General features: G+C 36.3%; 1 protein-coding gene across 3 annotated transcripts in view; it reads left to right on the top strand.

The window, feature by feature from the left end:
• LOC142353355 (neurexin-1-like) overlaps window positions 1–20,121 on the top strand; it is a 218,456-nt gene that overhangs the window by 68,686 nt on the left and 129,649 nt on the right. The window contains exon 1 of one of the 3 annotated variants that reach the window (XM_075405587.1): window positions 1,216–1,498. The exons of the other annotated variants lie outside the window; for them this stretch is intronic. Within the exon in view, the coding sequence (XP_075261702.1) occupies window positions 1,441–1,498 (58 nt within the window). The 5' untranslated portion in view covers window positions 1,216–1,440. Of the gene's footprint in view, window positions 1–1,215; window positions 1,499–20,121 lie in introns of those variants that run through there. 3 annotated transcript variants of the gene reach the window in all.

The raw sequence follows: 20,121 nt of genomic DNA, 5'->3' as shown, positions 1-20,121 counted from the left end.
TGCATTTCAAGTTCAAGGCAGACATTTTAAAGTTTGCTTTATTTTCAGTCTGTCAAAAGGATTCAAAAATGCTATTAATAACTAAGTATGATTGCTTATATTTTCTTAGTATTTCATCGAGTATTTGGATAATATAGTAAATGGAAGCAATGAAAAAGTATAATTTGCTTGCATCTTATAAAAAATATAAGCTCTCAAAATTACGTTAGGTTTTGTTTACATCTTTAAATATTTCATCTCGGACAACTGCTTTTGTCATTTCTATCAGATCAATAAAATTACACGAGAAATTCCACCTTGTCATCTGCATAATTTTTATTGAGCTGAAAATAAGTTGACTTTTAGCAGTTACTTTGCGGTAGAAAAGATTAAAAATATTTGAACCAATTTAGGGTGAAGGAAATTCGGGTTGTTTATCAAAAATAACCTCAGAACGGACAGAAATTGGCTTAGAAATTGTTCAGATTTGTAAGGGTTCTATTCAACAGATAAGTTTCGCAACCCGGGGCTGTTAGTTGAAAATCAGAACCCTTTTGTTTGTGTTGAAATTTTTGAATTTTACAGGGTCAGAGAAACCCTTAATTTAGTTAGTACCCTTACAGAATTGTCAAAAACGGACAGCATTTAAAAATTTATGAACCTTTTTTCAATCAGCGCTTGAAAACAATGATTTTTATGCACAAAAGAATACAAAAGCAACTGTTTTTTTGCCTCTTTTTCTCTACTACCATTTTAATGTGAATATAAAGTTGTGCTGAGACACGTTGAAAATGTTGGGATTTTTGAGTGATAAATTCGAGTATTAACATTCTATTGTGCGCGACTGGTGAATGAAATTATATACTTTGTGTAGAAATGTAGAAATGTATCAACTTAGAAGATGTCAATTTTTGACACCTATTTGAAGCGCAATTTCAATACCTGTTCCTTTTTGTCCTTGCTCTTCACTCACATTTCCATACTGTCTGCTACCCCAACCCCTCCCCCTCCCCCTCCCCCCCCCTCCCCGTACCTACTTTCTAACCCATCATACAACCCTGTAATCAAGTATCAAGTACCCCCCCCCCCCCTCACCCTCCCTAGCCGCACTATCTTGAGCAATTTTCCTTAGTTCTTCCCGCCGCTCGCTGACATACTTCCGCCGCACACTTTCATATTTCAAACACCCCCTAACCCCCCCCCCCCCCCTACCGTTCCTTATCCCACGATTCCTCTGCCTTGTTCGTCCCTTCATCTAACATCTTTTTCATCTGCAATTCCAGCGAGGAACTCTCCCTATAATTGTCACTACTTTGTTCTACCAATACCACCACTACTACCACCCCACTATCTCTACCTACAACTACCCCCTACTATTAGTTCTATCGCTTTTGTTGTGTCTGCTGCTGCTAGTTCTGCTAGCACTGTTCTCCTTCTTCCATTCATGTAGAACCTAACAAGATGTTTACCGCTATTGTTTACTTCTCTATTCAACTCTTTCTCTTCCAATCAACGACAGGTAAGCAATAAGTCATAGCTGAAACTTGTTCACGCTAAGAGCTGCGACCCCGTCTGGAAGATATTGAATAAAAAACTTTGCGAAGAAACATCTGTCAAAGGAAAGATGATTTTTTTTCAAATGAAAATATTCAACCCTGGTATGGTTTATAAATAGTGTTATAAAACATTTTCATTGACTATTTTCACATGTATATGATTGTGACCAAACTTTATTAATCCTGGATATAGTTTAATGTATTAAGGCGTTATTTCGATTGTAGAACCTCATTTTCGTATTGCAGAAGCTCTTTTTCCAATCAAATCGGATCGCAGATGCCAAAAACGACTTAACAAAATTTTTTTTATCGAATTGCAAACAATATTTGAGAGTTAAAAATAAGAAGCTGTAATATTAAACTTTAATTAATCCACAATGGTCGTTTGAGTCAATTTTATTTTAAAAAAATGTAACATTTATTTTTTAACTATTTTTTTATTTAAAATCTATACTACAAAAGCCACCACCAGCTCTATCTGGTTAACTAGTTTAGTCCATACTATAACCTAAAAACTTTCAATTAAAAATAGCGACTACAAAAATGATTTGTTTTTGGCCTTCAGGACTTTATTGCTGTTAAATGTAACTAAATTGTGCTGCCACTATTAGCTAGTGCAAAGAGCTCTTTGCGCGCTGAATGGCTTGAAGTTTAAAACTGCAGTTTTTTCCTCAAATTTTTCAGACGGTAATTTTGCAAGATCTTGCAAGATTCTTGCAGAATAAGCGTCCGGATTCTGCATCTTGCAAGATAAACGGTTATTGCAAGAGTCCTGCAAGATCTCACAAGATAGGCCTTATTTGCAAGAATCTTGCAAGATCTTAAAAATAATTGTTGCAGCTCGTCTAGGGTAGGTTGGTCTTAGCCACATTATCCTTCCGACTAGCCGAAAGGAATTCATACGTGGATGCCGAATATTTTACGGTAGATGGGCGTGAAATAAGATATCCCAGGTTGAGGTGCCATCCGGAAGTGACCTCTGATCAGACCAAGTCCAACGCACATGGTGTGTTCCCACACCAAAATTACAGGGTCTGGGATTCGGTTCCAGCGCACAATAGTATGATCAGAGGTCACTTCGGTCTGGGGATGGTATGATCAGAGGTCACTTCGGTCTGGGGATGGTATGATCAGAGGTCACTTCGGTCTGGGGATGGTATGATCAGAGGTCACTTTGGTCTGGGAATGGTCTGATCAGAGGCGATTCAAGCGCACATTAGTCTGATCAGAGACCATTTCGAGCGGAATTTTTTTCTGATTTTTTGTTTTTTACAGAGAGATGTCGGCTCTGTCAAAAGGCAACAAAAAGCAGCATTCTGATCACAGACAGATCTAAAGTCTGATGTCTTTGATCAGAACCAAAGGGGTCCAACTGATTGAACATGTCAGTCCCCTTACAAGGAAACTTTGTTTAACTGTAGAATACGATGTTTTATATGGAAAACTGTCTAATTTTATCCATTGAGATGGAAATATGCACTAATGTATACAAAATAATTTTTTACTCAGCAGTTGGGTTATCTTTTCTTTCGCAATAATACTTTTAGAATGGTCTTTTTTATATGAATATAATAATGCAATCGAACAAAGTCATATATGCTTTTAGGGAAGCATGGTAAACTTACTAAGGCTAATATACATAGTAATTTAGCAGGAACCTGAAATATGTCAAAACAGTTTTTTGTGACAACAGATGTGTCTCATATGTCTTAGTAGTCAAATTAAGTCCTTTATGTGAATTTTACGCGCAGACCACGGCACTATGGTCTGTGTAAAGTAGTCTAGCATACTTTTTTTTCTCATTTAGATTAGCAAATTTTGTTCTGCAGCTAACAAAACTATTTTCTGCTTTCTATATTACATGAAAGCAAAGTGCAAAAACACGACAAGTATGCTGACTTTTTCAATATTGTTCGAATTTTAGTTTTGGATCTTTTACGTTCCCCCCAAGTAATATAGCACATGCTGGATCTTTTCCGTTTGTGCCCCCCCAGCTTAGTGGGTGCATATTATTTGCACCCCCCAGACGCACGTGCCATATTTTTACATGATGATTTACTATGTAATGGCACGTGCTCTGTAACTGGGGGGAGCATAACGTACTGGGGGGGCACAAACGGAAAAGATCCCACATGCTATTACATAGAAAATCAGTATATAAAAATATGGCACATGCGTCTGGGGGGTGCAAATAAAAAACACGCACTAAGCTGGGGAGGGGGGCACCAACGGAAAAGATCCTTAGATTTTAAAGCGGTATACACAAACAACCACAAGCTTAAAGCAACGACAATTTTTCTCACGTAACATGCGTGTTTTATATGGAGGTCTGCACCAACTGGATCATTGTTCCCCCAGTATGTTATGCTACCCCCAGTTACAGAGCACGTGTCAATATAAAGTAAATCATTATGTAAAACAATAGCACGTACGTCTGGGAGTTGCAAACATTATGCACACACTAAGCTTGGGGGCGCAAACGAAAAGGTCCTATCAACTTTAAAGATAACGGTTAAAAATCAAGACCAGACACAAACGATTCTAGATTTGTATACCATAAAAATAACTTTCGATTCTTTCTAATAATTCGAAGAACGTAAATGGATCTCACAAAACATTGAATGATCATAATGATGCTTCTAAATTTTCAATATGTTATTTGGAGCCACAGATGATCTTGGTGTGATTACTAAAAATGTTCATCACGCCTGGAAACAGCTATGAAAAAATTATCGAGAATTGCTGGACCAGACTATTATTAAATCTGATTCATGGAAATAAAACTAAAACTTGGCCAACAAATTAAGTTCTATATTTCAAGATCAATTCATGTCTCGTAGAACGTTTTTTTTTTAAAAAATCGTTACGTCCCAATGAGGATTTGGTCCCTTGATTCTTCAAACTGTTGCTTTAGAATATGACATTTTACCTCTGCTCCACATCTACAAATTTTAGCTCATTAATTTATAATTACATATAAAAAACAAATTTTTTTTCATTGATATGCCGCATGTGTATTTAACTAATAAATTTTTATTGATTTTTCTTAATGAGATTAGAGCTTTATGATTTAGGAATTATTGCTAAAGAATCATTGAAGTAAAAATTCGACGCAGATCAGTCAATTGAATTTAATTAGACCCCAATACTGGATTAAGTTCCTTTCTATCATTCTATGAGTATTTAGTAGCAATGACTTTTGATCCAGTAGATTAACACCCCAAAAATACAATTGATGAAAAACTAACAAAAGCAACAGAAGCTGGCGTTGCTTGTAAAAAAATTTGAGTAAATTGTCAAATTTTCATAGCAGAAGTTGACAAAATTAATTTGTTTTCTTTTTCAACGTCAAATATCATTATAGATTTTCTTCTCAAAAATATTTTAAGTGTTTAATTTTAAATCTTAGTAATAAATTTTAGGTTTTAGTTATCTAACTGCATACTGCATTTACCTCAGTTTCATTTTGTCAACCAGAAAATGTGTTTATACATAAAACTAGAAGTACTTAACGCACAAAATATTTCGAACATTACAAAAATGAAGATAAATTATATATGAAAAAACAGTTTAACTAAATTTAAAAAAATATTGAAAGTTTCCAACACTACATTTATTTATTTCGAGTGAAAATATCCAGTGCGTTCATTCTTGGTTATTATCATAATTTCCCGCTAATTTCTAGTTAATGTTACCTAATTTCCCGGTGCGAAACCTGCCGGGCCTCCCGTCAATATTGTTAATTGGTGGTACCTTATGGTAAAAACCTGAAAGTTTCACCAGTTTTACAGGGAACGTATTTGAGATTTTGCCAGGAAAAACGAGACAAAAATTAGGTAGTTACCAGGACTGTAACGGCTGCTCTCCTATCAAAGTCAAGGAAAACTTTACACCGCCCAGTTCGTTTCAGCGGTTTCAAATCTGTCCGGATATTGTGTTTTTGCAGTTAACTTTTGTGAACTGTATTATCCGCTATACTGTAGAATACTGTTGCATTACCTGTTGCTCAATTATTCTTGATAACTAATTGCTCAGCTTTGCTGTATAACAAACTTGTTTCTCTCAGAATAACAAAATAATTCAAAGTGAAACAATCAAATTTTTGTTGAGTTTTTGTTAATAACTCAATTTATAAACCGAATTTCGGAATTCTAATTCCGACAAATTGTAGCTCTATAACTTGGCTATAGTCTTGTAAAGTTTCAGCATTCTATCTCAAAGATTGCAAAAACAGTCAGAAATACAGTAAACGTTACTGAACAACAATAATAAATTTTCTAACTTCAATGTTAGCAAGTCTCTCTATTGGTTTCAAAAACACCAATGTTGAACTAGAGTAGGCTTCTTTGAAGCCAGTAAGAGCAACTGACTATGTGCTTTGCACAAAGTTTCTCTTACTTAGGAACTTTGTTCCTCAGAAAGAAATTTTTGAGAATATCAAAGTTAATTCTCTTTTCACAAGTCAAAGTAAAGTTAAAACTGTACAATTACTAATATGATCTACAGAAACAAGACACAGTAACAAGTAATTTACCGCTCAAGAAAGTGTGCTTCAATACGCACTGTATGTCAGTTTAATATAACAAAAATTGCAAATTTCAACTGATTTTTGGTAGTTTTTCAAGCTCCTTTTATGCTGCTAGTCACGTGGATTTACATGTCAAATTCAACTGTTGATTGGTTGTAGATAATAATGTCGACAGAATGTGAACATTTTTCCATAACGTCACTTTTTCAGTGTAAATTTGATGTCATGGGAAATTTGTTAACCATGTAGAAATTTTGTCGAATATTCTGTATCAATAACAGGTTGATTCGCAATCCAATCGCAAAGAATCTGATGCAATACTGTTAAGTCGTAGTATTGTTTTGCTGGTTGTTGAGGTAGTTCGAGTTAGAGTTATAGTTTGACTTCATGAATGACGGTTGCGTACTAATAATAGTTGCTAAATATAAATGTTGAACAAAATGAACAAATCCGTATGGCTTCAGTAGAATGTAGCATTAAATTTCGCTTGTCATGCTATTCTAAATTGAACTGCTTGAAATGACCTTGAAGTGCTATTCAATTTGATTTCTGAGTTGTTAAGCTCAGCCGCAATATCGCCGGCCCTGTTTTCTATCGCGAAAACATCTTTTCCAGTTAGTACTGGGGCGAGCTTCACTACTGGTCTCTTGTACACTCCGTCGTTCGTTCGAACTATAGCTGATCGAATCACACCGTCAGACCCATCGATGGTCTCCGCAACTCGACCTAGGTTGTAATATCCACGCTTATCGCTGTCTTCGATCAACCAAACGAGATCGCCTTCTTTAAGGGTTTCGTTTGCCGTAGATCGCCATTTTTGCCGATTATTCAGAGTTGGCAGATATTCTTTACGAAATCTGTCCCATATGAGATTTGCATAGGCTTGAGTTTGTCGAAAGAGCTTTCGATGATCAACAAATTCTTCCGCGCATGGTAGATAGGGTAAGCAAACCTTCTTGTTGCCAAGCAAGAAGTGATTGGGGGTCAATGCTTCTAAGTCATTAACATCCGAACTGACTGGAGTCAAAGGTCTCGCATTCAATGTCTGCTCAACAATACACATCGTTGTTGAAAGAACGTCCTCGGTGACTGATCTTTTCCCCAACACTGCATACATTGCTTTCTTGCAACTTCTCACCAACCGCTCCCATACTCCTCCAAAGTGTGGTGCTGCGGGTGGGTTGAACTTCCATCTGACTCCTCGTTGAATTAGATGTTCTTTGATCCCTTCTTTGTTCCATGCCGCAACGTACTCTGCAAATTCTCTTTCAGGTCCAACAAAGTTTGTCCCGCTGTCGCTGATGATCGTACTCGGTTTGCCTCTTCGGGCAATAAATCTCATTTTTGCATTGAGACAACTGTCTGTGTCCAACTTGGGTACCACTTCTATATGCACCGCTCTCATAGTTAGACAAGTAAAGAGACAACACCATGGCTTTTCATTTCTTCGCTCAATCTTCACAATGAAAGGGCCAAAGTAGTCAACTCCAATGCTTGTAAAGGCTGTTGAAGCATCTAACCGCTCTTCGGGTAGATCTGCCATTACTGGTGCTATCGTTTGTGCTCTGCCTTTTCTGCAGGTAATGCACTTGTTCTTGATTGATCTTAAGGCGTTCCGTATGCCTAGGATCCACATCTTCTGCTGAACAATGTTTCTTACATGCTCAGTACCCTCGTGCTGATTGTCCTTGTGCTCATTTCGCAAGAATAATTCAACCGCACGATGTTTCCAATGTAACAGTATTGGATGCTTTGCATTGAAGTCCAATTGACTTTTGCCTATTCTGTCTTTGGCTCGAATAAGTCCTTCATCATCCAGGAAGGGTAAGAATTGTAGAATTTTGCTGACTTTTGGAATTTCATTTTCAGCTTTGAGAGATTTCATCTCTTCACGAAACTGTTCTCGCTGTAGTAACTTGAAGATCGTTGCTTTTGCTTTTTCTCTTTCTTCAATGCTGACTACGAGTGTTGCTGGTTTGTGTTTGTTCAATGCTCGCTGTACGTATGCCACTGTATTTACTAGTCTGTTGAAGTTACTGAATCGTTCCCACTGAATAACAGCTTTCTTCTCTTCAGCCTGTATCATGAATACTGATGAGGGTATATTCTCTTCATCTGATGCAAAGATTAGGTTCACTTGCTCTGGCCATTCACTTTCTGGTCATTTTAACCAGGCCGGCCCAGTGAGCCACTCACTCCTCTTGAGTTCCTCAATGTTGATTGCTCTGGTGCCAATGTCCGCAGGGTTGTTGATACCGCTCACATGTTTCCACTGTGAAACATTGGTTGTATCTAGTATCTCAGGCACTCGATTGGCCACAAACACTTGTTGTTTACGATGGGAACTGTGTATCCACTGCAATACCGTAGTTGAGTCTGACCAAAAACTGCAACTATTTATCTTCATTTCATGTTCCTTGACTATCTGTTCTTTCAACCTCACTGCCATGACTGCCGCTTGCAATTCCAATCGCGGTATTGAAAGATGCCTCATCGGTGCCACTCTGCATTTTCCAATGACAAATGCTAAGTCAGCTGAGTATTTTTTTGGTTGTGAGCGTAGATAGGCCACTGCACACATCGTGTCTTCAGATGCGTCAGCAAACACATGAAGCTCAGTTTTATCCCTCTCTCTGTTGAAGTATCTTCTATCGATGCTTGTTTCAGCCACTATTGGAAGTTGTTCTTTCCATCTCAGGAATTCTTCTTCTTCACTAGGCTCCACTTCGTTGTCCCAATGTTGTCCATTCTTAGTCCAGATGCCTTTCAGAAGTCGTCTCATATGAACACTGAACGGAGCAAACAATCCGATTGGGTCGAATACTGAAGATACCAGTGACAGAATCTTCCTCTGGGTTATAGGGTTTTCCACTTCCTTGTTGGTACCTCTACACACTTGAAGGTTATCATCAGTAACGGTCCATTGTAGTCCTAACACTGAAGATCCCTCCGTACTGGGTTCCACTTCGACTTGCTTTGTGTTGCTGATTGACTTCAAGTCTTCTGGGATTGCTTCGGTAACTGCATCATTGTTGCTTATCCACTTCTTCAGTTCCAATCCATGTTGTGAGAGAAGAGGTTGTAGTTGGTTGAAAACTTCAATTGCTTCTTCCGGGGTTTCTACTGATTTGATGAAATCGTCCAGGTAGAAGTTGTTTTGTATTGCCTTTGCTGCAATCGGATACTCTTTTTCGTTGTCCAGTCCCACTCGCTTGAGAGCATAGTTTGCGCAAGTCGGAGAACTCTTAGCTCCAAATACGTGACGCTGATTTTCGTATATCTGAACAGGTTCGTTTGTTCTTGGACGCCATAAGAATCTCAAGCAACTTCTGTCCTGTTCGGGAACTTGCACTTGTAGAAACATCGATTCGATGTCGGCTGTTAGGGCTATTGGTCCTTCACGGAATCTGAACATTGTTCCAATCAAGCCGTGTAGCAGATCACGTCCTGCTAGTAGCTTATCATTTAGGCATATGTCTTTGTACTTTGATGCGGCATTGCAAACACGTCTTACTTTGCCAGGCTTGTTCGGGTTTAGCACTGGATGGTGTGACAAATACCATTCTTTCCCGAAGGTGCCTTTCACTTCGGACTCGTCCAATATCTTTACGAATCCTTTTTCTACATCTGTATCTATTGACTGTTGATACAAATTCTTCAGGTTTGGATCCCTTTGGAATCTTCGCTCCAGTCAGTAAAGCTGACCCAAGGCTGAGCTGTAGTTGTTCGGTAGGTTTGGCTCTGGTTCACTCCACAGCATTCCCACTTCGTACCGCTCGCCTGTTAACTTTGTCGTACTCTCTAGCATCTTTTGTGCCTGCAGTTCCTTCTTTGACTGACTGACGACGTTGATTTTGGAAGCATAGGTTTCTATGTCCCACCAGGTTTGAATATTCTCAGCCACTTTCACGTCTTCTGTGAAGGCGAAATGACAAACATTTTGTCTTCTTTTGCCCGTCATGGGTCCACTGACTACCCATCCTAGCTCTGTTAGAACGGCGAAAGGTTCACTTCGTGTTCCTATCTTGTAGTCCAATGGGCGTTGTAGCTCATAAGCATCTTGACCAAGGATGATGCCAACTTCCATCAAGTTGAAGCTTTTGTTGGGTAGAACACTCAAGTGGTTGAAGCTTTGCTTCAGCTTGTTGTAGTTGTAGTTTGTGTTTCCCAAGGAGATTGACGGGTGTGCAAACGCTTCGATTGAATGCACCTTTGAATGTAGTCCCTTTATTTTTAGAGGAACCTTTTCTGTCTTCAGATCCTTCGTTCCGTGTATGCCAGCTATGTTGAGCGTCACATCGGTGCCTTGGGCTCGTAACTTCCCTTGCACACTTTGATCGATGAATGAAACAGTTGATCCACTATCGAGGAAAGCATATGTGTTCAGCCTGTTGCCACCGCTCTGTATTGAGACAGGAACTATCTGAAGAAAGCTAGTAACTTCGTTACTCTGGTTGATTGTTGCTGCGCTTACGTTGACTGCATGATTGCCCTCGTCCATTTGGTTTTCTGAGTGTAACAATCGGTTGTGCTTCTTGATGCATCCATTGATGCCGCACGCATTGACTTTACAATCTTTGATTGCATGTCCTTTGCCTAGACATCCGTAACATAAGCGTTGCTTTCTCACTGCTGCGTACCGATCATTCACACTCATTTTCCTGAATAGTGGACAGTTCCATATTTTATGAGTGCCATCAGCTAGCGGACAGTGATCACTTTGCGTCTGCTTCGTTTCTTTCACGTTGGAACTTGCACTGAAGTTCGATGTTTTCGAGAACCGTTTGTCTCTATTTGTGCTTCTTCGGTCTTCTTCTCTTCGCTCTCCATTGAAAGCTGAAAACCCTTCGTGCACGAATGCTATCCTTGATAGCCATTTTTCAAACATAATCAGATCAGGCCAATCTTCATCTTTATCATCAACATAGAACCACCACTTCTCTTTGAGAACTTGGGGTAGTTTATCTACTGCCATATACAGTGTCGAGCTTGATTGCAGATCACCAATCTGCTTGTACTCTTTGAGCACATTCACAAAGTTCGAAACAATAACTGAGAAACTGATCAGACTTGTTGAGTCGTGAGGTTTCACCTGACTTGCTTTGCGAAGACTCTCCAGTTGTGCATCAATGATCACATGAGGCCTTCCAAATTTCCTCTCCAGAATACTCCATGCAGCACCATAGAATTGTCCAGAATAACCCATTCCAGAGATTGCTGACCTTGCCTTGCCTGTCAGTAGAGTCTTCGGATGGCTCATCTTCTCTGAGTCTGGTATTTGTCGTTGATCCACTGTAGCAATGAACATACTAGACCACTCCGGCCATTCGAGAGGGTTTCCGTCGAAGTTGTTCAACTTCAGCTTTGGTAGGTTTCTGCTACCTGCGTACCCAATGTTGTGTTGTAGTCGACCAGCACTGGGGGAAACGTCCCGGTCTTCAACACTTGAGGAACGGTCTCGTGAACTGCGATATCGTGAGAAGTGACTTTGCCTGTTCACTTCAGGGGTCACTTCGAAGCGAGCTGTTGATCGATCTGGTGTTAGAAGGTTGTCGAATCTGCTGGCCCAGTCAGAGACATCTCTCTTCTTGGGTGTCCAGTTGAAGGGTGATTTGTCTCGAGCACTGGTTGATTGGGAACGAGCATCATCGTTCTCTAATGCTGTTCTCTTCACTTTGCGCTCTAGCTCACGCTCTTCCTCCAGCAGTTGATGCATGGTTTCCAGTTCCTTCATTTGCATTTCCAGCTCTAGCCTCCTCCGCTCAAACCGTGCTTGTTCGAGTCGCATCTTGGTTTCGAATTCGATATTGAATTTCTTCATCCTTTCCTCTCGCCTTTGCTTTGCTGACGATGTTTCCGAAACATTCTCCGTTTCTTGGCCACTTGCTGTTGCTCCATTTTGCACTGTTTGAGCAACTGGGCTGTCCGTTGGGTAGTTGTTGTGGCTCTCGCTGTCATTCACGGCTTGGGTTGCGTTGCTTTGCTCTGCATTCATTGCTGGTTGCGTGCCTTTGCTTATATATGAAAGCCAATGATAGTCCAAACTTGCTTTGCACTTCCTTGCTTCCTTCAGATGCTCTTCAATGAAATTAGCTTGATAGGGCACAAGTTTGCTTCGACGCTGCAGTTGCTTGGGTATTTCTTCCTCTAGAAGGTGAACAGTCTGTTGGTAGAGAACCTTTAGTTTGTTGGGTCGATCTGAGTCTTCAATTATTTTGTAGCCAATCGCTGTTTTAGTGTTGACTTCTTCCAATAAATCTTGGAATTTCTTGTCGTACCTTTGAGCTGCTGATTGAAGCTCCTCCCTGCTGGTTGTGCAGGGATTGCCTGGTTGCCTTTTGCTTTGCTTGTTCCTTTTAAGCGAGGTTAACTCTTCAACTTGTTTTGTGAATTGCACACGCAACTTTTGCTCTGCCTCACTGGCGTTGCGCTGTTGATTTGTTTGATTCTCTTTGGGGGGTGCCTTCGGCACTCTCTTCATCAGATTGGACAGCAGTTTGCCTTCCACTGTCCGGGTCGGCGGACCAAATGTAACGGCTGCTCTCCTATCAAAGTCAAGGAAATTTTTACACCGCCCAATTCGTTTCAGTGGTTTCAAATCTGTCCGGATATTGTGTTTTTGCAGTTAACTTTTGTGAACTGTATTATCCGCTATACTGTAGAATACCGTTGCATTACTTGTTGCTCAATTATTCTTGATAACTAATTGCTCAGCTTTGCTGTATAACAAACTTGTTTCTCTCAGAATAACAAAATAATTCAAATTGAAACCATCAAATTTTTGTTGAGTTTTTGTTAATAACTCAATTTATTAACGGAATTTCGGAATTCTAATTCCGACAAATTGTAGCTCTATAACTTGGCTATAGTCTTGTAAAGTTTCAGCATTCTATCTCAAAGATTGCAAAAACAGTCAGAAATACAGTAAACGTTACTGAAAAACAATAATAAATTTTCTAACTTTAATGATAGCAAGTCTCTCTATTGGTTTCAAAAACACCAATGTTGAACTAGAGTAGGCTTCTTTAAAACCAGTAAGAGCAACTGACTATGTGCTTTGCACAAAGTTTCTCCTACTTAGGAACTTTGTTCCTCAGAAAGAAAGTTTTGAGAATATCAAAGTTAATTCTCTTTTCACAAGTTAAAGTAAAGTTAAAACTGTACAATCACTAATATGACCTACAGAAACAAGACACAGTAACAAGTAATTTACCGCTCAAGAAAGTGTGCTTCAATACGCACTGTATGTCAGTTTAATATAACAAAAATTGCAAATTTCAACTGATTTTTGATAGTTTTTCAAGCTCCTTTTATGCTGCTAGTCACGTGGATTTACATGTCAAATTCAACTGTTGATTGGTTGTAGATAATAATGTCGACAGAATGTGAACATTTTTCCATAACGTCACTTTTTCAATGTAAATTTGATGTCATGGGAAATATGTTAACCATGTAGAAGTTTTGTCGAATATTCTGTATCAATAACAGGTTGATTCGCAATCCAATCGCAAAGAATCTGATGCAATACTGTTAAGTCGTAGTATTGTTTTGCTGGTTGTTGAGGTAGTTCGAGTTAGAGTTATAGTTTGACTTCATGAATGACGATTGCGTACTAATAATAGTTGCTAAATATAAATGTTGAACAAAATGAACAAATCCGTATGGCTTCAGTAGAATGTAGCATTAAATTTCGCTTGTCATGCTATTCTAAATTGAACTGCTTGAAATGACCTTGAAGTGCTATTCAATTTGATTTCTGAGTTGTTAATCTCAGCCGCAATAAGGACTGACCTGACCACTTACCAGGAATTACTGAAACTTGTTAAATGGGAGTTACTGAAACTTGTTTAGAAGCCTTCATTAATTGAATTAATCGTTTCACTCCACATATGTTACTTGTAAACTTAAGCATTACAAAAGGTACAAAAGTCCATAAACCTTAAAAAAAATTAATTTAGATTTAACGGAAAGCTTAAAATAAAAATCTTGCGTTTTCAGCAACACATTTGTTTCCAGAATATGCTTTAGCTTCTAAATTTCAAACTTGTCATTGAAACAGATAGATGAATTTTGTTATAGTCGTTGATTACAAAAATTCGCTACCTATTAATAATTGCGTGTTCTTATTTACCTTGTGTTTTTTTTTAAATTTTGCCAATTCTTAAAGTAATAAATCTGTATCGTAGGTTAACAAATGTAGAAACAAACCAAAAATTAAGAATACATTTAACCGATATAAAAATGAAAGAATATTCAACTATAGCCTCCTATCGTGCAAAATAACCACTACTCTGTCAAAGTTTGACATTCTCCTAGGGTAGACATACGTCCGTTTGGCACCATCTTGAAAATTTAATTAAAACTATTACATTCCTATGTCACCGTGCAATAAGATAGGCAACTATAATTTTTATGGTCTTACTAATGACCAAGAACATTTTTTCTTTATCATTACCAGCTTTCGATGTTTCTTTTTAGTTAAGATAATTAATTATAGAGCGGCACCTGAAGTGATTTTTTCATGCGTCAAAGCGTTCACAGAAAACTGATGCGCTACTCTGTAGAAATTATAAACAAAAGAGGCTGCACAATTATGAGAGTTTGAAATTTAAGTTGGAAATTAAGTTACTTGCTTTACCTTAATACATAACATTATTGGAACAAAAACAGCATCTGTGGATGATACAGAATCCAGGAAACTTTTCAGGGAGTATTTTCAAATTAACGGAAGTCACATTTTGCAATGATTCGAAAACAAAACTTTTCTTTAAATTGACCCCAATTTTAATAATCACTTAATAAATGTTCTCTGTTGTTTTTACATGTAATTTGCGCGCCTGTATTCGGACTGTTTCGACTGAAATCGAAGGCAATGCAGGATATTGGGTAAAATTTGCGGGCAAGCAAATTTGGTTTTAATGTTGACAAAACTGTCTCGAAATATTTGAAAACTTTTGCTATAGTAACGATGCCCCCTCACCACCTTTTTCTAATCAGATCTTGTTTTTTTTAAAAAAATTTATTGTCAATTTCTATAATTATCTACTCTTATAATTTACAACCATTTGAATTAATTAAACTTACTTGCAATGCAGGATATTGGGTAAAATTTGCGGGCAAGCAAATTTGGTTTCGAAATATTTAAAAACTTTTGCTATATAGTAACGATGCCCCCTCACCACCTTTTTCTAATCAGATCTTGTTTTTTTTAAAAAAATTTATTGTCAATTTCTATAATTATCTACTCTTATAATTTATAACCATTTGAATTAATTAAACTTACAGTGTGACAATCTTCTCAATACCCAATATTGCTTTCAAACTTCAATTAATTTACTAATCCTCTATCGAGTACGAACCTACAATATCGGTAGCCACATTTCCACAGTGCATCGCCACAAATTCAAAGTTTGTAGGTAACGGTTAACATTGCTCTCAATCAATGAACAAACATGATTTTTGCTTAAGCAAAAACCATCTCAAGAAATTAATTAATTTTGAAAACGGATCGTTTTTATCCAAACGTAATACTATACCTATAATGCCTCTCAGGGAAAATAAAAATAGGTTTTTCAAGCTACTCATTATTAATAAAATTTGAACACTTGTACACAGCAATTACTTCAATTGAATTCTCTTAAAGAAATGAAATTGGTTCAAACTCAGACAAAACATGAAATTCCAACAATTAAGCAGAAACTTTTTAATGACTTAGATAACAAATTGAGTTCTGTGCTCCTATTTTGTATAAGCACAATTTATCTCATTCAAAATTTGCTAAAGTTTTTATATCATTTACCTGCTTTGGGAAAAAGCTGAAAAAATTTATTAGCTCCCGTTGAAGGAAAGTGTGAGCTGTTTGTGCCATTTTTTTCCGACCCAACTTGTCAGGAGGATGAACTATATACTCAAATGTGTTTTTTTTTGTTCAGTCAATTTTGGCCGAACGATATATTCATCGTAGACAAATGTGAACGGTATCATTACAAAACTCCTCCAGCATAGAAATCAAAAATAAATAATTTTTTTAAAGTTCGCTGCTTTCGAGGAGATATCGGGGTTTAAAGTTTTGTGTGAACACGGGATATTTGGCATGATTTCGTTCACTTTTGCGTAATTTTTGTTCAAATTAAATTGTTTTCTATTAAAATATTAATTCAAAATTACATTCAAAATGAATCAATTTTCTGTTCCTAATAAACACAAAGCGATAAAAAGCTGTTTTTGTTCTCATAGTGAAGTTTACTTTAAAAAAAACGAAATCTATTTGAGAGCTGCTTTTTTAAAAAAAATTTTTTTTTTGTTTCTGAAGTCACTTAGAGACTAGAAAATCTTCATATCAAGGTTCTATTAGAATCAAACCTCACATACAGTCAAATAATGCCCAACGTCCAAAAAAATTTGTTTTCAAGGAATCGCTCTTTATTGTGTTCGACTCTGAGTTTTCGTAAATTTTAATAAAATTTAGATTTTAACAAAATGTTACTAAATTTTTGTAGTGCTATGGCATAAAATCGTTGACTAAAAGTACAATGGTCTTCCTAATGAGCAACAAGTGAACCTATCTAATGCTTTGAGTAGACAGCTAATGGCTGTTTAGATTTTTAAAATCTTTTTTGAATATCATTTGATTTCAAACTTATTTTTGTGAACTCTAAGTCAGTCTCAGTAATGACAGGACCCCGACTTTTCTGCTGCAGCCTTAATTAATCTGGTGAGTGGTTTTAACATCGACCTATTCGTTTTATGACTTCGATGCCACGAATTTTCAATCTTTTTTTTAAGTTTTGGATTTTTTTTCATAATTTTGGTTTCTTTTGAAATCTTATCAGATTATTGTAGAATTGATTATTCCCATTGGCTGAAAGAGGAAGTTCATTGGATTATAGATAAAGTTTCCAGAGAAAAACTTATGGTTTAAATGGCTTCGGCACTTTCTTCTCGCACTTTTCTACCAAAAATTTTTTAGTTTTTGCCTTTATTTGTTGTTGTTTTCAAAATCCTAAGGCTTATTGTGATGTATTTTTGATAACTAAAAATTGACCACCATCATTGTCTGCCCACTGAGGTGAAACTAAGCTTATTTATTGACTTCCGTTGAAAACTATTGACTTTAATGTATTTGATACTACGGGTTTTCTTAAAAACTTCCTGGTTTTTATATATTTGTTCATATTTGTTGAATATTGAATATTTGAATACTGAATTTTTCGCAGTCATTAAAAAAATTGATTGTCATTGCTGTCAAAAAAATAATTTGAGAATAGAATAGTTGTTTACTCAAATGTTCATTTTTAATTGCTTCGATACTTGTGTCTTCTCTCAATTATTTTTTTTGAAACTGCTGTTTTGGCCTGTTTTGTATTCTCTATGTAGTTGTAAATTGCTGGGAGGTCTTATTAGCTTAAAATTGAGAAGTGATGGAATGGTGCCACTCAATGCAGTTAGTTCTTTGTAAACAGTCTTAAAATTTATGATTTTATTCGTTTTTCATTTTTTTTTCAAATTTTCAGTTTTTGTTCTTTTTTCCTCAAAGTTTAACTTATTCTCATCCTTGAGAGGTCCCAACCGAAATCGTGTAACGCCAAATATCACATATGTCTTGATACTATGTCGTAACAGATGTTTTCTCCTTGAGCAATACGCTTGTTTTGTTTGTTGGATAAGTTTTCATAAAATGTTTGTGGGTGGTTATTATTTGTGTAAGATTCTGATTACTTTCAAGTTAGGGCCAATTGAACTTATGTAATCTTTCAATATAATTTTGGCTGAAATTGAACTTATGTAATCTTTCAGTATAATTTTGGCTGAGATTTTGGCTGAAAAAACAATACTCAGATTATCGCTAATTATTTTAATGGCTTCAATAATTTGTGTTTTCGCAAATTGTAATATTTTGAGTTTTTTCTTAAGTCCATTTCTATGACATAATCTAGCCAAAGACAGGTTCCTTTGGTTTAATAATGACTTATCAGTAAATTGATTATGAATTATTTTGTTAAAAGCTAATGATTTTTAAGGCTTTCGAAAACATTCTTTTTAAAATAATAATGGTTAATTTTTGATTTTCGCTTCATTTTTCCTCTGTTTGTCGACTTGTTATTTTTTCTTATTAAAGTAAAGTCTCATCTTCTTTTTAGTCAGGAAAAATAAAATTTGTGGCGTTAAGGTTGAGTTTTTGCCGTGAAATTTTTTGTTTTTTTTTTTAATTTGATTGTTTTTTTTCTCGGAGGGTGGGGCCTTTTTTTCTACTGTTTTTTGTTCAGTCAGTTTTGGGCGTTCAATATAACTATCGTGAGTCATGAATTTCTGTGGAGAAGTGAATTGTAAAACCTTCAAGGCGTAGAATGACTTCAGTGGAGGGTTTTATGAATTTCGTCTTCTTCGAAGGATTACATGGTTTTCGGTTTATGTGCAAAATTTGCTGGTTTCCCAATCTTTTTTTTAATGTTGGAATCTAGTTGTCCAAAATTGGAGCACTTTAGATACAATAAAAGCAGAAATTACTGGTTCTTTTGACTGCACACTTTTAGCAAAATTCTTACTGTAGTTTTTTTAAATAAAATATCATTTTTGTAACGAAAGGCGCCCAATCAGTTTTTATTTCGCTGAAACTGCAAATATCTCAAACTCAATTTTTTAAAACAATTTTTAAGATAACTATTTCATATAAGTTAATTTTCGGAACAATTACGTAATTTCAATAGCAATATGATAGTAATTGCTGGTGTTGGTTTCATGTTGTTTTCCACAGACGGGACATTTTTGGATATTTTGATATCAGCAGAAATCATATTACTAAAATCAATGAAAAGTCAAGTTAGTGCTGTGGAAAATCCGGTCATTCGTTTATTTTAAAGAGAGTAAACGAGTGGGTTGTTTTGAAGCGCGACTAACTTCAAATCAAAATGAAAAGTCCTTGTTTGGACGAAATTTTTTTTCAGACAGAATTTTTGTTCAGGCGCTGTAATTTGCTTTATGTTTCTGGTTCTGTTTTTGTTTTTTAGAATAAGTTGCTAAAAGTAATAGATGTTCTTTAAGGCTGCACAGAAGCTATTGTCCGAATTCATTTTTGAGCAGATAATAAATTTAAGGCATTCTAATTCTGTTTTCTTAATAGTTTTTGCGTTTTGCCCGTTCTTTATTAAAACCCAAAGTGTTTAGCTTGTATTGTTGCGCTCTCATTCTTTTAAGATCAGCTCATAGTTATCTTTATCTTTTTCATGCCAGCGAGAATGCAGTTTAGATTGGTATTTTTGGTCACTCTGAAGTTGTAAAGGAAAAAAACGAGTACGTTTGAAACATGAGTTTTCAAACTAGCTTTAATAAGGTGAAGTGAGAAATTGTTAATTGAATAAAATTTCGGTTTCGGACATGGAATTTTTTGTTTCACGGGCGTTTATTTGTCTTGTGTTTTCAACATTTTTTGTTGACTGGTATCAATCTGATATATAGGTTTTCTGCTTTGCAAATGAATCAAAGGACAGCTAGTGTTTTTCATGATTTTGACACTATTTTTATTATGAAACAATAGTAAATGTTTGATTTAATGAATGTTTGATAAATGGACCTAATTAACAGCTTGAGTTCATAGCTAATGGTTTTCAAGATTTTAAAACTCCTTGAGTTAACCACGTTAAGGATAGGAAGACTAAAGTTCTAAATAGAGGTTAAGTTACCCAATTTAATTGTTTCAGTTCAAAGCTGATGCTCTCTATTGTTTTGAAAATAATAGTTTTTCAGGAACTATCGATGTATCTTTGAATTCAGCGTGTTTTCATTGATCACTTTGTTGTCTTACCCCTTAGACTCACTAATGGTAGGCTTCAGACTATTTTCAATCGAATTAAAATAATTGTTTTAGTTCAAAGCTATTTTTTCTTCTTATACACTTTTGGTTTTCAAAAAAAGTGAATTTTGACTAGTATTCGCTGTACCTATTGCTGTGTTATCAATTAATATCCTTAGTTAAAGGACTCAAACGCTGCTTTGTAGGTTTTAATTCAAGTCAATGTTGATTCAGTCCGTGTTTAAAACTTTCTCTGATTTTTGCAGAGT

Source organism: Convolutriloba macropyga, chromosome 14 (genome assembly GCF_964194025.1).
Source record: "Convolutriloba macropyga chromosome 14, txConMacr16.3, whole genome shotgun sequence".
Lineage (NCBI taxonomy): Eukaryota > Metazoa > Xenacoelomorpha > Acoela > Convolutidae > Convolutriloba > Convolutriloba macropyga.
Note: the sequence above shows the minus strand (reverse complement) of the source record. Positions and strands in the feature narration are given on the sequence as shown.